Source organism: Nematolebias whitei, chromosome 19, assembly GCF_014905685.2.
Source record: "Nematolebias whitei isolate Nwh7 chromosome 19, NemWhi1, whole genome shotgun sequence".
Taxonomy (NCBI): Eukaryota; Metazoa; Chordata; class Actinopteri; order Cyprinodontiformes; family Rivulidae; genus Nematolebias; species Nematolebias whitei.
In genome coordinates, this window is record NC_056516.1 from 9908850 (window position 1) to 9921348 (window position 12499).

Here is a 12499-nt window from a genome sequence, read left to right on the forward strand (position 1 = left end):
ACTGTGTGACATCCCCCCTTCTTCTTACAACACTCAACAGACGTCTGGGGACAGAGGAGACCAGTTTCTCAAGTTTAGAAATAGGAATGCTCTCCCATTCATGTCTAATACAGGCCTCTAACTGTTCAATCGTCTTGGGCCTTCTTTGTCGCACCTTCCTCTTTATGTTGCACCAAATATTCTCTATAGGTGAAAGATCTGGACTGCAGGCTGGACATTTCAGTACCCGGATCCTTCTCCTACGTAGCCATGATGTTGTGATTGCTGCAGAATGTGGTCTGGCATTATCGTGTTGAAAAATGCAGGGTCTTCCCTGAAAGAGATGACGTCTAGATGGGAGCATATGTTGTTCTAGAACCTGAACATAGTTCTCTGCATTAATGGTGCCTTTCCAGACATGCAAGCTGCCCATGCCACAAGCGCTCATGCAACCCCATACCATCAGTGATGCAGGCTTCTGAACGGAGCGTTGATAACAACTTGGGCTATCCTTGTCCTCTCTGGTCCGGATGACATGGCATCCCAGTGTTCCATAAAGAACTTCAAATCGTGACTCATCTGACCACAGAACAGTCTTCCATTTTGCCACACTCCATTTTAAATGACCCCTGGCCCAGTGCAAACGTCTGAGCTTGTGGAGCTTGCTTAGAAATGACTTCCTCTTTGCACTGTAGAGTTTCAGCTGGCAACGGCGGATGGCACGGTGGATTGTGTTCACTGACAATGTTTTCTGGAAGTATTCCTGAGCCCATTCTGTTATTTCCTTGACAGTGGCATTCCTGTTTGAGGTGCAGTGACGTTAAAGGGCCCGGAGATCACGAGCATCCAGTAGAGTTTTACGGCCTTGACCCTTACGCACAGCGATTGTTCCAGATTATCTGAATCTTTTGATGATGTTATGGACGGTTGATGATGATAACTTAAAAGTCTTTGCTATTTTACGCTGGGTAACACCATTCTGGTATTGCTGCACTATCTTTCTGCACAACAATGGTGGAATTGGTGATCCTCTTACCATCTTGGCTTCTGAGAGACACTGACACTCTGAGAAGCTCTTTTTATACCCAATCATGTTGTCAATTGACCTAATTAGTGTTAATTGGTCTTCCAGCTGTTCATTATATGCTCAATTTCCTTTTCCAGCCACTTATTGCTACTTGTCCCAACTTTTTTGGGATTTGTTGACACTGTGAAATTTTTAATCTACATATTTTTCCTTTAAAATGTTACATTTACTCAGATTAAACTTTTGATCTGCCATCTGTTATATTACGAATAAAATATTGAAATTTGCCATCTCCACATCATTGCATTCAGTTTTTATTCACAATTTGTTTAGTGTCCCAACTTTTTTGGAATCTGGTTTGTATAAAAACAAGCTGTTTGTTTCATAATCGATGTTGGGACTAATAATGAAAGGCACACAAAAGAAAAAGAAGACATGAGCCTTTGGGTGTTCTGGTTTTTAAATTTGGTTTAAAATGTTCTAAGCCAACTCCATTAAGGACCTGAGGTCTTTGTAAATGTCTCCGGTGTCAGAGTCGAGGAAACTAACACCATTTTTGTAGAATTTTTCTGTAAATGGATTAAAGTGTCATCAGGTCTGATGCACTTCTGAGAACGAATGAGATGAGACTGAAATGACGGTGACCCTTATCCACAGTGTGCTGCTGATATCCCTGCAGTGCTTTTTACTCATAATTACAGGGGAAGGAATTCAGGATAACATCCTGTTATTAATTTGAGTGCATGCTCCGGTGCTCACAGCTCTCATCAAAATTATTATACATACATACCTAGGTGTGAGTGAGTGGTTGTTTGTCTCTATGTGTTCCTGTGATGGACTGGAGACCTGTCCAGAGTGTCCCCTGCCTCTCACGCAGTGATAGCTGGATATGGACACCAGTGACCCCTGTGACCCCAAAATGAAGAAGTGGGTAAAGATAATGGATGGATGGAAACAGTGTGTGTATGGTGATTTCATCTCTTATGTAATTTAAAGTACTGTAAGGTGAAACAGACCACATGCTTCCATTGATCCTTTAAAGGACATTTCAGATCTTTTGACCATCTGAGACTATTTGAGCAGTCTCAGTTTGGATAAACAGAGTTTAATTCTAACTGGATTAGATGGATACCAGCTAACCTGAACGTGGCTAAAACCACTGCGCTGCTGTCCTAAAAAGAAATCTCCAAAGTTTCACGGCAGTTCATGAGAACACTTTACAATAAGCTTTTACATCACTGGTTATTTACTGGCACATAGAATCCACTTTGGTCTCTGTTAGCTGGTTAGTCTGGTTAAAATGAAACCCTTTTGAAAATTGGACTGGAGCAGTTCAAAGAGCTTTCTACAACAGTACATTCTTCATAAATTTATAACAGAGCCTAACTCATAAGGAGTCCTAACTATTCCTCTAGTGCAGGGATACTCATTGCGCGGCTCCCGAGCCACATGCGGCTGGCCATGCTTTATTGGTGGCTCTCGTGACAGGTTGCAACAATACACCAGTACAGCCAGTACATTTTTAATACGTGCTGGCACATTGCGCAATAATTGTGCATGTCGGCTGGGGCTTCTTTGATGCAGTTTTATGAATAATACTGTTTATCTACTTGCCGACCGGCCGGTAGAGGTAAAAAAAAAGTTGTTAAGCTTCAGATAGATCAGCTGATCATCACCGGCCGCGTGCGTCTCTGCACCTGCTCTCATCTGCGGTGAAGCATCTGAGCAGGGCCGGTTCTACACATGGTTACATGAGGGGGCAGGCGGAAATGTAAAGGGGGCATCTTCATTCATACACATATTACAGCATATTCATTGTTGAGCATGGACTTTGGTATTCATTGTTATTGTTGACCTGTGTTTTCTTCATGGGATTGGCGTAATAAAATCTGATTTTTTTACACCTGTGAGTCAACATTTTTAACCATGAACACTATCAAACAAAAACAGAAACCCACTGAGCCATGCTCATCTTGAATGTCTCACTGTGGCTGCAACAACACATTACAACATGAAGAAAGTCCAGGACACGCACCACAGCTTCTCATCTCTGTACTAAGGTACATTTTGTTTAAACAGATCACGTGCTGGCTGTGTTTCTGTTTTGTTCATAGGTGGGTTGTTTATTTATTTTTTTCTTTTATTTGAGTGACTTGGGGTGATATCACAGACTTTGATCCGTCATTAAAACAATTGTGAGGATCGCTGCTCTAGTGGGATAAAACTATAAACCAGGGTAATTCAAATGGCGGCCGGCAGGCGACTTCAATCTGGCCCACTTCATTTAAAAAAAGTTAAAAAATGGAATAATTAATAATGAATAACAATTAATAATTAATTAATATTAATAATTGCATAAGAATACAAAATTCTTATGGGTTCATAAACAGACACCCTGCCCCCCCACACACATTTTTTTTGTGGGGGGTCTGTTTATTGCATTTATGATTCAATGCAACAAAAAAAGCACATTTAAAAGGTTGTACATTGTACAAAAAAGTCTAAATAGTAAAGTACCAGACTTGATCTCTGTTTTTTTGTGCAGAATATGGAGGTTTGGGACTTGACTTTAGCTACAGTGTTGCTGTGGCTGAAGAGCTGGGCAACATCCACTGTGGAGGCATCCCCATGGCCATCGGTGTCCAGTCTGACATGGCCACTCCAGCACTGGCCAGGTATGATGTTTGAAACCTCTGATCCCACTGTCCTCATTGCTGCTTAAAGTGTGAATGAACACTGCAAGATGCAACTGGTTGGGCTACAGCAAGCTTTCTATTTCACATCATTTATTGTGACAGTCGTAGATTACTACAAAATAAAAGAGAATGTGTGAATACTCTGTGCACAGAGTTTAGATGTTCCAGTAAAGAGGTGAGACTTGCATCTGCAGAACATTTCAGCGTCATGACACACGTATGAAAACCAAGCACAGTTTACAACGCTGTGCGCTTCTTGACAAAATGAAATACAACTTTCTTCGTGTACTTTTACACAGAAAACAAAACCTTATAATAAAGTATTATATTCCATTTAAGCTGAATATTTTGATGAATGGATGGTTCCACAATTCTTGGTTCTTATAAGAAATCACATTACTGAGCCAGACGTTCTGTATTTTATGTCATTCATAAGTACATGAAATATGAACCTCAGTGGTTTTATGATTATGTTCAAAGTGCAGTCAAAAAGTTTGTAAGTGAATAGTCCTAATGTTTTGGCTGATTTGTGTGTCTCACTCATGTAGAGCCTCAGTTTGCTGTGATGTCCGTGACACATTACACACTTCTGTAAAAAGACTAGTGGAGTCTCAGGAGTTTAATTAAGAGATTTATAAGATTTACGCCTGAAACGAGGTTTATTCATGAAGAGAGCTGCACAAAAAGCCGGGCGGTACCACGGGAGTCCCCCTCTTGTCCCGGTGGAGCTGTAGTTGCCTGAAACAGAGTTGACAGTCTTGTAACTGTGACTGTGTTTTGCCACAGTTCCACAACATATTTTAAAAGTTGGACAAGTTTATTATCCTCTTGCCTTCTCATCAGCATCAGATGAGATGTAGCAGGAAATCTGAGACGTTTTCTTAACTTTGTGTCGATGCTGAAGTGGTTTATGTTGTCCTTGTTAGTAGGCCCCTCTGCGATAAACAATAAATCAATTAATCGCACGATAGATGAAAATGATCAACCTCATTTTCATTTATCGGCTTTATTGTTTCTTCATGTCTCTCTCTTTCTACTGAAAACACTGGATGATAAAAGGATCAACTCTGGTGCTCTTCACTGACCCCTCCTTTTCTCCTTTATCTTTAAAATCCATTTAACGATCCAAAAGCACGTTTTTGGATCGTTAAAAGCAGCTAAGCTACGAACTAAGCTAACAGGCCGACCTCGGGGGAAAAAACCTCTGTCTTGTCGAAGCTCCAAAATTCACAGTTGAAACTCGTGCCTTTGTGTAAAAAGTTGTTTTTCTCTGCAAGAAGAAGCTGAGAACTTGTTTACTGATTTTTTTATTAAAAGCTTTGTGTGAAAAATGCTAAAGAGCTGAAACCACACCGAGCGACTGCCATTTTGAGAACCGAAAAACTGGAAGGAGACACAGTCCAGGTCACGTCAAGGGTCTCCCTCCCATTTTTCTTAAAGAGACACGCTGCTCACTCCCTCACTATCCATCTTTCAGTTCAAACGGTCTTATACTGCCATCTGGTGGTCAAAAAAGTCCTACACTCAATTAATTAACCAACATTTCTTCTTAAATTTGACAATAATTACTAATTGTCAAATTTCAAACAATGTTATTGTTTATCGCAATAATTTTTGAGACAATTAATCGCCCAGCAACATTTGTTATCGTGACAGGCCTACTTGTTAGTCATTTTTGTGTGCGTCTGTGCAGGTTTGGTTCAGATGAGCTCAAGAAAGAGTTCCTGGTTCCTTCCATTATGGGGGACAAAGTTGCGTGTCTCGGGGTTAGTGAAGTTGGAGCTGGCTCTGACGTCTCAAGTATGTCTTTTCTTCTACAGTTCTTACATTTGTGTCCTCCTATTATTTCATTTTTTCAAAGTCTGTTGTCAGGATGAGGCCATGCATTTGCTGCCATTAGATATCATCATTTTGTTTAGGGGTGCACCAATAAATCGGCCCTGATTTCCTTAATTTTGGGAAATCAGAAATCGTCCGATAACTTGCATTAGAAACCGATTTTACCGATTCTTTTAGTTTTAACAACAGTTGTCTGAACTTCTTTTATATTTCAGGGCACTACCTCATGGCCAGTTAAAACAAGTTTGTATTGTTTCTAGGATATTGTTCAAGAGTATGTTTTTCAATAAAATAAGACTGGACAATGGAAGGTGTATTGTGACTTTATAACATCTGACGGTGTCGCTTATAAAACAAAATCAGTTTTGGCCAAAATCGGAATCGGCAGGTCAGACTTTTTAAAAATCGGTGATCGGCCAGAAAACTGCAATCGGTGCACCCCTAAGTTTGCTCCTTTTCTCTGCTTCAGATTGTGTTCCTTTAAGTTTGTTGTTTGTTTTCTGGCTTTACTAATGCGTTCGATTCAGAATAGCAAATTTGTCTTTAAAAAATGCTTATGTGGTTAAATACTTTGTTTCTTAATCTGTTTTTCTAGCAGAATTATTCAAAAACTAACAGCTAGATTTACATAAAGCCTTTTAACAGAAATAGTAAACTAACATCCAGCTAAGTGATGTCTGGATTTCTTTGCGTGTTCATCTACTGAACAAACATCTACCTTTGGGTCTCAATGTTTCCATTTTCTGCACAATCCACTCCTCTGGGGTTCAGGCATCGTGACCAAGGCGGTGAGGAAAGGGGATGAATATGTGATAAATGGAGGAAAGATGTGGACCACCAGTGGTACCCAGGCTGACTGGATGTGCCTCCTCGCCAACACCAGTGATGGACCCCCCCACAGGAACAAATCACTTATCTGCTTACCCATGAACCTGCCAGGTAACGGAGCAGCTGGAGTCAAATTGTGTTGTTTGTTAGACGCATCAAGAAGCTGCTCTCATGTTTGAATTCTGCGTGATTTCAAGCCGGTCTTGCACTTCTGATATTCCATTCCCTGTCTTTCCCGCCAAAGGAGTTCACATTGCTCGAAAGATTGAGAAAATGGGGATGTGGTCATCGGACACGGCTCAAGTGTTTTTTGACGACGTCCGTGTGCCGTGCACGAACATCATTGGCGAGGAAGGCATGGGCTTCACCTATCAGATGCTTCAGTTCCAGGAAGAACGGCTCTGGGCCGTGGCCAATAGTGAGTGAACTCTTCGTAATGTTCTTCCTTTCTCTCCACAAGCAACGCTCAGTCTTTAGATATTATCGCCCTAAGATCACTCTTCCGCTTTTGTTTTTACCATCACTTTATCTTCTTCCTCGGCATTCTTTCTGTTGACGTTAAAACTTAAAACAGAAAATGAAAGGTTCAGGTCACAAAGTTCAAGCTTTTAATTTAGATTTTGAGAACATAGTATGACTCAGACTTTTCTTGGCAGATTGTCTGAAACTATTTTTCATTTCGGAAACAGAAAATGTTCTGAAGAAACAGAAAATGTTCTGAAGAAACCGAAAATGTTCTGAAGAAACAGAAAGTGTTCTGAAGAAACAGAAAGCACGTCAGTCTGTCTGCTCCAGTTTAAGGCATCTAACTCAAACCAGCTGTGCTGCACATCAGGATTGTCTGCAGTCACTGAGGATGTAGAAAACGACTTCACCTTTTCTTTTCAACTTCTGCTCTTCCAGTCATCACCACAATGGACAGCATCATTCAGGAGACAATCCAATACACACGGCAGAGGAAGATCTTCAAGCAGCCTGTTCTTTATCACCAGACGGTTCACTTCAGGTTGGCTGAGCTTCAGACGGAGGTCGAGCTGCTCCGCTCCCTCCTCTACCGCGCTACAGGTACAGGGTCTCTGGAAAAAGATGAAAAAGTAAAGGGTAATGCCAGCTGGATAGGATACGCTGCATCTTATTGACTTTTCTTATGTTTTCCAAAAATTGTTCAGAGCACTGACTGAGGCAGATATCACTTTGAAAAAAGGCATTATGAAAAACAATAAAAACTTTTATTTTGGGGGGTGAAATTATTAAATATAAATGGTAAATGGACTTTACTTATATAGCACCTTTCTAAATACTGTAATCAAGATACTCAAAGTGTTTTACAACACAATCTGTGTCTCATTTACCTCCACTCACATTCATACAGCTCTATACTAGATCCCTACAAAACTAATTGAGCAAATCATTCTAAAGAGACTAATCAGAGCTTTAGATCACATTCATACACTGCTGGGACACACATCCGAGGCTATGAGGGGTTCAGTGTCTTGCCCAGGGACACTTCAACATCTGGCTGCTGGTGGAATCAAACCTCCAACTCTCCCACTGGAGAACAACGGCTCTAACCACTCAACCACAGCCGCCCAAATATATGAAACGTTGTTGATAAAAACAAAGGAACTGCTTTTCAAAGTCTAAGCTGTTTTTATTATAATTAGAGCCGAATGTATTTTAATTTTAACAGGATGCCCTACTACCTCTCCTTTCCTCTCAATTTGCATTTTGTGTATCCTTGTGTTGCTTTAGATTTATTTGCTTTCAATCACTTTAAAAAGGCATTTTTAATGCTTCTACATGTCAGTAGTTTAACTGTGTGTGGCATTCACTGCCAATTTTGTGTTTTTGGCTCTTACTATGACCCAAAGATAAAGATTCAGGCCTTAAAAACAGAATTACAGTATATAGGGATAATATGAAGTCAAAAATGGCAATCAATGATTCATTTGAATCTTTAGACAGGAAGTCTATGAAAGCAAGCAGGGAATATGACCCAGGTCCTCGTGAAGTGCTGCAGCGTTTGATATAAATATCTTGCTGCACCTGAGGCAGGTGTCCAGGTCCAAGCAGGTGTCTTGCTTCTTTTTCTGTGGCCTGCAGCTTTGAATGAATTCATCAGATTTTATGTATTTATTATGAACCTTTATTTAACCAGGCAAATCTCATTGACATCACGGATCTCTTCTGCAAGGGAGGCCTGGAGTACCTGGAGAAAACACGAGGAGAACATACAAACTCCACACAAAAAGACCCAGGTCCAAACCGGGGATTGACCCAGGACCTTCTTGCTGTGAGGCAACAGTGCTAACCACCAAGCCATCGTGCTGCAAAATTGGTGATGAGCCTGGTTTTAGGGAATTAAGTGTGTATTGGTTTGGCACAGGTACACAAATAAATTTAAAAAAAAAACAACATAGAAACAGGAAAAGGAAACCATGAAACTCACAACAAAGTCCATGCTCAGTAATCCAGGTATACAACATGTTTCAGACTGAAAAATGTTGGATTGTATACCTGGATTATTGAGCATGGACTTTGTTGTTTTCAACCAGTTTGACAAGACTGTCAGCAAGGAAGAGGGCCGGCAATGGAGGAGGGGGCGTACCAAAGAGACCATCTTATCACAAGCAGAACTGGTTTGTTCCACTTTGGAGTAAGCTGTTGGGAGAAGAATCAGTTTTATTGTGTCCTGATGCATGCTCAATAATCCAGGTAGAAAAATCTAAAAAAGTTAAATCTGGTCCTCTGGACATTCAAAAAAACAAAACAAAGCAAATCAACAAAAAAATGTAGAAACGTTTAGTCTCTCATCCGAGAGACTTCCTCAGTCTGAGGAGCTGTATTGTTGATTTGCTTTGTTTTGTTTTTTTGAATGTCCAGAGGACCAGATTTAACTTTTTTAGAGTTTTGTTGTGTGTTTCCTTGACTGACGAAGCCTTCTGGATCGAAGGACAAACGTTTCAGCACAAAAAAAAAGAAACTGTCCAGATGACCTGACTGAAAAATGTTGGCATGAAACTCACAAATAAAAACATGGATCTCTGGACGTGGAGTTCAGAGAAAATATATTAAAACAAAACCAGACCCTGGTGACTCTGAGCCTAGACGGTTTTCACCGTGTTTTTTCATCTGAACCTTTTTTCTTCCTGCAGCCATGTACATTAAAGGCAACGATGTCACCAAGCTGGCCTCTATGGCCAAACTAAAGGCGGGGCGTTTGGCGAGAGAGCTGAGCGACAGCTGTCTGCAGTTCTGGGGAGGAATGGGCTACACCAGTGATGTTCCAGTCAGCAGATTTTACAGGTAAGACTGAAAAATGAACAGAGCTACAAGCACTTCTTCTTTATGCTTAAAAACTACATTTCTTGATTTGACATGTTCAGATAGCATGTGTTAGCATTGGGCAGTTTAAAAATGTAAGCTGGACCAGCCAGTCACGTTTGCTGCAGTTTATATTAGTTGTTTATGTTGAAAATAAAGCAAAGCATGCAGCTTCTGTTTTTGCTCCTGGGCATGAAGCCTTGACAAAGCTGCATCAGTCACAACTACTTTATTACAACTTTCAGCGACGCAGCTTTGGAAGGGTGCAAGTTTCCATGGTAACACAGCATCCTCACACATGCAGGAGTTTGTTTGTGATCGTTGTACTTTATTTGGTTTATTTTTCAAGTGTCAAGAAAAACATTCTGTGCAAAGAAAAGTGTCGGCCTGCATTTCAGATGACGTGACTAAAACTTTTAATTTTAATTCAAAGGGACTCCAGGTTAATGTCGATCGGTGCTGGAGCTGATGAGGTGATGCTCGGGATCATCTGTAAATACATGGACACGATACCAAGGAAGTGATGTCATCAACAGCTCTCCTGAACTGATTTCATAACCGTCCTGCCAGTGCCAGAACATACAACAATCACAGAAGTGCAATTCTTATACATTAACACTTTGACCTGTTAACAAGGTGGAATGTTTTTTCTTTGATTCAGTGATTCTGATTGTGGTGTAGAACGATATCCAAAAGCACTTCTTGGTCTTTTAATATTTTTCTAAACTTTTTTTTTTTAATTAAGTAAAATAATGTAACATCAAATCCCTAAATGTTAATACATTGTAATCATTGTTGACAAACTCAATGCTTTATCATTGTGTTTATGGAACACACACTGGCCAATTCTAAACATAAAATGTGTTTATTTACATCAACATTTTTACAACAGAGCTGAAACAATGAATTGTTTTGATAATTATGATGCAGCTGTTAGCATGTCATGCATTCACTATTAGCACAAACTGTAATACTCTAATTACTTTTAGTTCAACATGTGCTGTGTGAAACATGTCCTCAGCTTTTGATCTGTAAGTTTCCACTGAAGCGTAAAATGTTTTCTTCAACCACTTACAGGTTAATTACAGGTAAATCCTCTGTTCTGTCCTCTCAGTCAGTGTAGATTATAAAACAAATACAAATATTACTGCGTTTGTCATTTTTTGTCTCATATCTTTTTCACTACATGTAATTTTCCAGACGAGCATCAATGAGTTTTTTTGCAACCCAAATGGGGGTCATTGCGTGGACTGCTCAGACACTGAGCACACAAAGCCAAGTCTGTTTTTTTTTTTTTTTTTAGAACAACTCTCTGCCTTACATCACCACCATTACTGTGCCGATCTGGTTTGACATCCATCAGACTGGGGCTGCAGATGTGGAACTAAAGGGCCAAGTCCAAAAGGGAGCGCTTATCACCTCAGCTTGACAAACCAGTACAGGACAAAGAAGACAAAAAAGCAGAAGAGCAGCAGGTAGCACAGCAGTTTCGTCTGGCTGCCTCTGGAGAGCTGCTTCACTCTGCCGATGGTGGATCCGAGCAGTCCGCCCGTTGAGTCAAAGTCTGAGTCCTGCAAAGACACGATTAAATGTGCTAAATCCACTAACAAGATCCCTGGAACTGTTTCTACAGTCCTGCATAATCCTTGTTTTGTGCCACATTTCATTATGAAACACCAAAGATTTCTACTTAATTCATGAACAAAGCATCTAAAACGATATTTTAAACAATGAAAAGTATCTGAATCACTGTTTGGCCTTTTGGAATCGCGTGCTTAAAGGAAAGTGAAAACTCACCATGTCTTCTAGCATTTTATTCTGGTATTTGACTTCCGTTCCAATGTCAATTGACAGCTGTAAAATATAAAATATATGTCAGATTTTAGCAATCTGCATTGACATAATGAGCACTTGAATATTTACACTTTTCAAGGCGGTGACTTTGGCTCTCAGTCCCTCCTGAAGGTGCTGATTCTCCTCCTCATGAACACTGTATCCACTGGCTACATAATGTCCAGAGCCTCCTTCACCTGCGAAACACAGCAAACCATTACCAGCGATTGCTCTCAGCTGTCGAGTCCTAATATAATGTTATTAAAGGCAACCAGTTTGTATAACCCCGAGACTACATTTCACATCATCACATACTTTGTTCTCGGTCTCAAAAGATTAACCAAGCTAGCATTAGCTCGTTGTTAGCATACAAACCATCATAAAACTTTCTTACCCAGCCCGGCGCGCCTCATCTCGACCTACAGACCAAACTTAGACCAATAAATGTATATGAGATGTAGAAGAAAACAAGGAGACCACACAAGCCGGGAAGGTTGGCTAACAGTGAAAACGTAACCCGTTGAAGGAAGGAAACGCCACGACACCATACGGTGGCCGACGAGGACAAATCGCTCTGCGCAGAACTCGTGCTGTTCTTTGTGTCAGTTTCGAGAGTTTGAGGTTTTTGCCATAAATAGTTGTGAATTTCAATTCAAAGTCAGGTTTTTAATCCATTTGATGTTTTTGTTTGTTTATATTTGGAACAATACTTTGTTGTAATTTCACTGTGATGAATGTCGTTCAATACATGATCAAAAATGAAAGGTAATTGAAGGTTTTCCCATTGATTTTGCTCATTTTGTCCTGTGTTGTTTTTACCAATCATGTGGGTTTCGTTGTTCAAGTACTTTTGGGAACAAGAATTGGAAATTTCTCAAGTACAGTATAACAAATTCATAATGTTTATGGTCACAAGTCAAAATGTGAAAAAACTTCTAATGCTTAACACTATAATGGTTATTATTGTTGTTAT

General features: G+C 40.2%; 2 protein-coding genes across 2 annotated transcripts in view; one reads left to right on the top strand and one right to left on the bottom strand.

Annotated features, from left to right (window-relative positions):
- zgc:85777 (uncharacterized protein LOC405871 homolog) overlaps positions 1 to 10820 on the top strand; it is a 35818-nt gene extending 24998 nt beyond the window's left edge. Inside the window, exons 3-9 of the mRNA XM_037692736.1 lie at positions 3552 to 3681; positions 5396 to 5502; positions 6313 to 6480; positions 6614 to 6787; positions 7273 to 7434; positions 9525 to 9675; positions 10127 to 10820. Of these exons, the coding sequence (XP_037548664.1) occupies positions 3552 to 3681; positions 5396 to 5502; positions 6313 to 6480; positions 6614 to 6787; positions 7273 to 7434; positions 9525 to 9675; positions 10127 to 10217 (983 nt within the window). The 3' untranslated portion in view covers positions 10218 to 10820. The remainder of the gene's footprint in view (positions 1 to 3551; positions 3682 to 5395; positions 5503 to 6312; positions 6481 to 6613; positions 6788 to 7272; positions 7435 to 9524; positions 9676 to 10126) is intronic.
- Positions 10821 to 10916: 96 nt separating this feature from the next.
- bet1 (Bet1 golgi vesicular membrane trafficking protein) lies at positions 10917 to 12086 on the bottom strand. The gene is made up of 4 exons (XM_037692738.1): positions 11921 to 12086; positions 11617 to 11723; positions 11491 to 11547; positions 10917 to 11264 (listed from the first exon to the last, which is right to left on the bottom strand). The coding sequence occupies exons 1-4, from the start codon at positions 11937 to 11939 to the stop codon at positions 11109 to 11111; spliced, it is 339 nt and encodes a 112-aa protein (XP_037548666.1). The 5' UTR covers positions 11940 to 12086; the 3' UTR covers positions 10917 to 11108.
- Positions 12087 to 12499: the final 413 nt, after the last annotated feature.